Source organism: Rutidosis leptorrhynchoides, chromosome 8 (genome assembly GCF_046630445.1).
Source record: "Rutidosis leptorrhynchoides isolate AG116_Rl617_1_P2 chromosome 8, CSIRO_AGI_Rlap_v1, whole genome shotgun sequence".
NCBI classification, from domain to species: Eukaryota; Viridiplantae; Streptophyta; class Magnoliopsida; order Asterales; family Asteraceae; genus Rutidosis; species Rutidosis leptorrhynchoides.
The window spans coordinates 310,926,857-310,933,469 of NC_092340.1; the positions used below are offsets into that span (position 1 = coordinate 310,926,857).

A 6,613-nucleotide genomic window follows, 5' to 3' on the forward strand; every position below is an offset into this window, starting at 1 on the left:
CAATCCATTCTTTTTCCAATTCTACCCATTTGATACATTAGAGATAACACATGATAGGTTTAACTTGTCACCTAGGGCTAGACAATCCAGGCTTATGTTAATAAAAGGAACCAAAGAACAAAAAACAGTCTCACAAATTTCAAGACGGTGCTAGCAATTCAAAGAGCCTTCAAAACAAATTGAACCAAACGCAAAAAAAAAAAAATAATAATAATAATAATAAAATAAAATAAAAAATAAGCAACAACCGTTGGCGATATCGAGTCACTCAGCCGCCGGAAATACCAATTCAGTCGGCGGTCTACCTGGAACGACGAAGAAGGTGACGATGGTAAATTCTGTATCCCAATAATATAACCAAATTTTGATGCTGCAATTTCGCAATTAAAATCAACTCGTTCCTAAATTCCACTAAGCCCTGCCCCTGATGATTTCGACAACCGTTTTACGGCGATTTCTTGTCCTGCAGTCATTATATCATGTATTAAAAGCATAATATATTTGTTAAAATGTTAATAACAAACTCCAAACGCAATAATCAGATAATCATATTTAAAATGGGAGACCATATGATTCTCACAATATCAATAAATTAGAAATTTCGCTTAATTTGAAGAACAGACCTTGTGAACTGGTCCAAAACCACCTTGACCGAGCTTGTTCTTATTTGCAAAACCATATGTGTAGCAAGTCCTATATTCACTCAAAGTGAATATAGGACAACGGGGGCGTCACATTCTTTTTCATGCTCACATGTTCTGATCGTTCCAAAAGAATTTTTTGGCCATTTGAAGCCTTAAAACCGAAGTTGGTTTTTTCTTCATTTTCCACATGGATATCAACATCGTGTTCATCATCGTAAATTATAACGTTATTCTATAATAAATGTAAAGCAGCAACTTTGATATAACTTCTTCAGTGAACAACCAACAGTCCCACCGAACACGCACTTAAATTTATATCTTTTATAATGACCATTAAAGAGTTACGACCAATACAAATACCCCAATGACCTCCTACACCATTATAAAATCAAAAACTTCTATCTCTGTGCCCATCTTTACAATCCACGTCACTCCTTTGACTCTAAAGGAAAAAAAGGGCCCAAAATCACTTCTATACAAATTGTAAATCTACCAATCCACCGCCAGAAAGTCCAAACCAAAATCACACTACCATAAAAAAAATCTTCAAACTTAGACATAAACCTGTAATTTGTAAGCCATCAAAGACCAATCTATTAGCCATTAACATCGTCACGTTGATAGTGTTTATTACCTGGCATCAAGCTCTGATTACCATAACATCCCATGTGCACTTCTGCAGACAAAATATAATAGTCATCCTTTTAAAAAAAACTAAGCTACTCGATTTACTTTCTATAGTTTTATTTTGAAAGTAACATAACAGCCTAAATGGGGTTTATGCTTGTGCACTTAGAAGACCATCAAAGGTAAAACAGAACCCATAAGTGAGTAAAACATAATTTCAAAGATTATCACAACTCAAATAAATGAACATTAATCTCACCAACATTAACATGTATGTGGTAAATTGTTCACATATACTGTACAACACAATGAGCAATAGTAATGGGCAAATACCTGTCACTATTATCATTAAAAGATAGCATGATGGTAGACTTGGGAGTGAGGTTGTGTCTTTTCTATCCATGCATGAATCACAAGAAAAACATCGCCTTCCCACTACTACCCAATTCAGTGATAGATGCCATTTTCGGATAAAAATGTCTTGACATAATTGGCTGACTACTTTGATTTCAGCTTCGATTGCTAGTGCAACGTTCACTACCAATCTTCAGTTAATAAAATCATTAGTCATAAAAATATTATACGATCATTAGTCATTCCGGTAATTACAATCATAAGCCATAATAAATCTAACCTCCGTCTCGTTGCCATTTTCTTCACTATCTAATTATTCCTTTGGAATTTCATTTTCGTCACATAGGACAATAGCAGCAGCTTCTGCTGCAGACAACACAGAGGCAAGAGCAACCTATTACAACAAATTTATTTTGATGAGTAACCGATAACATCAAATAACATTATAGCACCTTACAACTTCCATCGTCAATTTCACTATAAATCACAACAATGTTATACCTGATGCATCAATGAATTAACCAAATTCGGAGGACAACGGTCCTTTAGAATTCCACCATGATGATTCTCCTTCTTACACTAAAAAATTTGACTATCGTTTTCTCTTATCTCTTAAAGGACATCTAAAGATGGTGCTACTACTTCATCTTCGTTGTTTATCTACAAAAACAAAAAAAACAAAAAACAAAAAAAAAAAGTAAAAAAAGTTAAAAAAACAAACTAAATAACGCATTCACTCTCCGAAAAAGTGTTAGAGAACTAATCAAAAAGTTATGACTTATGAATATAAAGCAATCAACCTTCTCCACTTTTGAGTTGCAGGAATCTGATATTGGTGCAACACCTATTCACTTCGGAAGGGGGCCTTTGATATCATCATCACCTATTCACGGCTGAAAGGAATTAAGAAACCTTAAAATTCCATAGAATATAAACGAACACACAAATTTTTTGAAGTTCATTATAATATTAGAAATTAGGGTTTTTATTTAAAATATGTTTACATAAAACTGCAAAAATTAAAATTAGGAATTTAAATAATGTATATAAACTTACCTTGAATCATCGATCGAAGTATTTGAAAGTTTCCAGCCTACAATCTAGAAGCTCACCTTCTAGATGTTCAAAGTAGCCTTCTTTGAACACCATGTAGAAGAAGCAAAGATGAACACGATGACGGCCGCCCACCATCTCCGTTCACACCATTTCACCGCCATAGAATTTTTACTATAAATAGAGATGCAAACCTCAATTGTAAATCATCCCAAATCACTGAGAGAAGTGTAATCACAACCTAGATAGTGTGTGTGAGTTTTGAGAGTTTTTTTTTTTAAAGAGTTTTGTAATACTCTGTAAATCTATTCTTGTGAGTAATAGAGTTGTTTTTCTCTCAAATTTGTATCTCCCAACATCCAGGCGATCCCCTCTTCCTAACAAGTGGTATCAAGAGCTTGGTTAGAGACGTTGGTTGAGTTTTTGGGTCTTCTGTAGCGGTAATGTAGCAATTCTGAAATTTTACAATTTGGTCCCTGAAATTTTCAGAATTTCATTTTTGGTCCCTGAAGTTTATAAAAATTATAATTTTGCCCCGTAAGTGGAATTTAAGCCGCGAAGTGTCTATTCCACCATTTTCAACCGTTCCAGACGTAACGGTGATCTCTGTTTTCTACAATTCAACCCCGTTTGTGTTAAAAAATTATTTGTAAGGTGATAATGTCCACAGAAGAGTCAACATCATCTTCCGGAGCTATGATTATGCTCACAGCCACAAACTACACGCTGTGGAAACCTCGGATGGAAGATCTCCTCAGCTGTAAGGATTTGTTCGATCCTATTGAATTGAAGGGTATAAACCCTGATTCAGCCAAAGAGAAAGAGTGGAAGAAATCAAACCGAAAAACTATTGGTCAGATCCGTCAATGGATTGATCATAGTGTCTTCCACCATGTTGCACAAGAGACAGACGCATATGTCCTCTGGAAAAAGTTGGAGGACATGTATCAGGCCAAGACTGCTCGGAATAAAGCCCTGCTGATGAGGCGTTTAGTCAACATGAAGCTCAAAAGTGGAACTTCAGTTACCGAGCATACCAGTGAGTTCCAGAGCTTGGTCAACCAGTTATCTTCTGTAGAGATGCCGCTTGGCGATGAAGTTCAGGCGCTACTGCTACTTAGTTCCCTTCCCGATAGTTGGGAAACGCTGGTAGTAACACTCAGCAACTCAGCCCCGAATGGCAAACTTACCATGTCAATGGTCAAGGATGCCCTATTCAGTGAAGAGGCAAGGAGAAAGGACATGGGCACAGATCAGACCCATGCCTTTGTCACAGAGAATCGGGGGAGACAGCGAATGAGTAGCAAAAATAAATGTAGAGGCAGAAGCAAGAGCAGGGGCAGGTCAGCTGATGGCAGAAAGCCAACATATAAATGCCATCATTGTGGATTAGAGGGACATATGAAGAAGAACTGCTATAGATTGAAAGAGGAACAAGGTCAAAGCAGTTCACAGCCGAAGAATAAGGGTGGAGAAACATTAGTGACTATCTCTGGTGATGTAGCTTATTGTTCAACCCATGATGAGACATGCCTTCACGTCTCACGAGAAGAAACAGAATGGGTGGTAGATACTGCAGCTTCCTACCACGTGACTCCATACAAGGAATACTTCACAACATATAAAGCTGGTGACTTTAGAGTTGTGAAGATGGGAAATTCCAGTTCCGCTGAGATTGTCGGAATTGGAGATGTCAGGATAAAGACAAGTTCCGGGAGCACAATCACTCTGAAGGAAGTCCGCCATGTGCCAGATCTTCGGCTGAATTTACTTTCTGGGATAGCTCTCGACAAACAGGGCTATGATAGTCATTTCAGTAAAGGCACATGGAAATTGTCAAGAGGCGCTATGATAGTCGCTCGAGGACACATTTGTGGCACACTGTACAAGACTCATGTGAAGATCTGCACAGACAGTATTAATGTTGCAGAAAAGGAGGCTTCACAAAATTTATGGCACCAGAGACTCGGTCACATGAGTGAGAAAGGGTTGTCTACCCTAATAAAGAAGGAGCTTATCAATGTAGACAAGGATGCTGCACTAGATCCTTGCAATCATTGTCTGTTTGGTAAGCAGCATAGAGTCTCGTTTAATTCCTCTTCAACGAAAAAATCAGAGTTACTCGGTCTGGTACACTCTGATGTTTGCGGTCCCTTGGAGGTTGAATCAATTGGCGGTAATCGATACTTTCTGACGTTTATCGATGATACTTCTCGAAAGGTGTGGGTATATTTCTTGCGGACGAAGGACCAGGTGTTCGATTACTTCAAACAGTTCCATGTCATGGTAGAATGTGAGACAGGAAAGAAGTTAAAGTGTCTTCGATCCGACAACGGCGGTGAATACTCTTCCAGGCAGTTCGATGCCTATTGCAGATCATATGGCATCCGACATGAGAAGACAGTTCCACGTACCCCTCAACACAATGGTATAGCAGAAATAATGAACCGAACAATCATGGAACGTGTTCGGAGCATGCTCAGTATGGCTAAGCTGCCAAAGTCATTCTGGGGAGAAGCAGTCAGAGCTGCATGTTACTTGATCAACCGATCTCCATCAGTACCACTGAATTTTGAAGTTCCTGAGAAACTTTGGTCTGGAAAGGATCCGTCATACTCTCACTTAAGAGTATTTGGATGTTTGGCGTACGCACATGTATCCAAGGAGCTCAGGCAGAAGCTGGATGCAAGGACCACTTCATGCATATTCATAGGCTATGGAGATGAAGAATTTGGATACATATTATGGGATCCAAAGGAGAAAAAGGTGATCAGAAGTAGGGACGTAGTGTTCCATGAAAGCCAGACAATAGAAGATATTGAAAAGCCTACAATATCTCAGAAGTCAAATGTTGCTGCTCAGGTGCCAGAGGCAACAACGGAATTATTCATGAGAAATGAATTTTCAGTGCAAGAAGAAATGCCAGAAGTAGAAGATAATGAGGAAAATGACGGTGCTGAGCAGGGGGAGCCACAACCCCATCTGCCAGACGTTCTAACACCATCACAAGGTCAAGATGATGGTAGATCTCCTCAGAATATTCCAGAAGTTCGTAGATCTGAACGAGGTCGGATTCCATCGAGTAGATATCCAGAATTCGAGTACCTTCTACTTACTGAAGATGGAGAACTGGAGAGTTTTCATGAAGCAGTAACTCATAAGGATAAAGAAAAATGGTTGCTCGCAATGCAGGATGAGATGGATTCTCTGCAGAAAAATCAAACTTATGAGATTGTAGAACTTCCACGCGGGAAGAAGGCACTGAAAAATAAATGGGTGTTCAAGCTGAAAAAGGATGGTAGTGGAAAAGTGGTGAAATACAAAGCACGACTTGTAGTTAAAGGATTCCAACAGAAGAAAGGGATTGATTTTGACGAGATATTTTCACCAGTAGTCAAGATGACTTCAATTAGAGTCATACTTAGATTGGTCGCAAGTATGAACTTGGAGCTTGAACAGATGGATGTAAAGACAGCTTTTTTTCATGGAGATTTACATGAAGAAATTTACATGGAGCAGCCAGAAGGTTTTGAGGTTTCAGGAGATAACCTCGTATGCAAGCTGAAGAAAAGTTTGTACGGTTTAAAGCAGGCACCTAGGCAGTGGTACAAGAAGTTTGACTCGTGCATGGTGAGTCACGGGTACAAGAAAACTGCAGCAGATGAGTGTGTCTACATTCAGAAGTTTTCTGAAGGAGATTTTGTTGCTCTTCTACTTTATGTAGACGATATTTTGATCGTACGGAAAGACGCAACGAAGATCAACCAGCTGAAGAAGGAACTCTCTAAGTCTTTTGACATGAAAGACTTAGGACAGGCTCAACAGATTTTGGGAATGCAGATAACCCGAGACAGGAAGAATAAAAGGTTATGGCTATCTCAGGAGAAGTATATTGAACGAGTGCTTTCACGTTTCAATATGAACAATGCCAAACC

General features: G+C 38.7%; 1 protein-coding gene across 2 annotated transcripts; it reads right to left on the reverse strand.

The window, feature by feature from the left end:
- Positions 1 to 224: 224 nt before the first annotated feature.
- LOC139862806 (uncharacterized) lies at positions 225 to 2,695 on the reverse strand. Of its 2 annotated transcripts, XM_071851438.1 has the most exons (7): positions 2,682 to 2,695; positions 2,426 to 2,518; positions 1,906 to 2,019; positions 1,605 to 1,816; positions 1,279 to 1,320; positions 624 to 1,208; positions 225 to 463 (listed from the first exon to the last, which is right to left on the reverse strand). In XM_071851438.1, the coding sequence occupies exons 3-6, from the start codon at positions 1,920 to 1,922 to the stop codon at positions 1,168 to 1,170; spliced, it is 312 nt and encodes a 103-aa protein (XP_071707539.1). In that variant the 5' UTR covers positions 1,923 to 2,019; positions 2,426 to 2,518; positions 2,682 to 2,695; the 3' UTR covers positions 225 to 463; positions 624 to 1,167. The 2 variants fall into 2 exon arrangements, with proteins under 2 accessions (XP_071707539.1, XP_071707540.1); XM_071851439.1 differs by lacking the exon at positions 2,682 to 2,695 and having other exon boundaries at positions 1,906 to 1,988; positions 2,426 to 2,506.
- Between the last annotated feature and the right edge of the window lie 3,918 nt (positions 2,696 to 6,613).

Coding starts and splice junctions, on each gene's coding strand:
- LOC139862806 (XM_071851438.1), bottom strand. Junction 1,321..1,604: donor TTTAATGATAATAGTGACAG/GTATTTGCCCAT, acceptor TTTTGTCTGCAG/AAGTGCACATGGGATGTTAT. Junction 1,209..1,278: donor TAATCAGAGCTTGATGCCAG/GTAATAAACACT, acceptor TACAAATTACAG/GTTTATGTCTAAGTTTGAAG.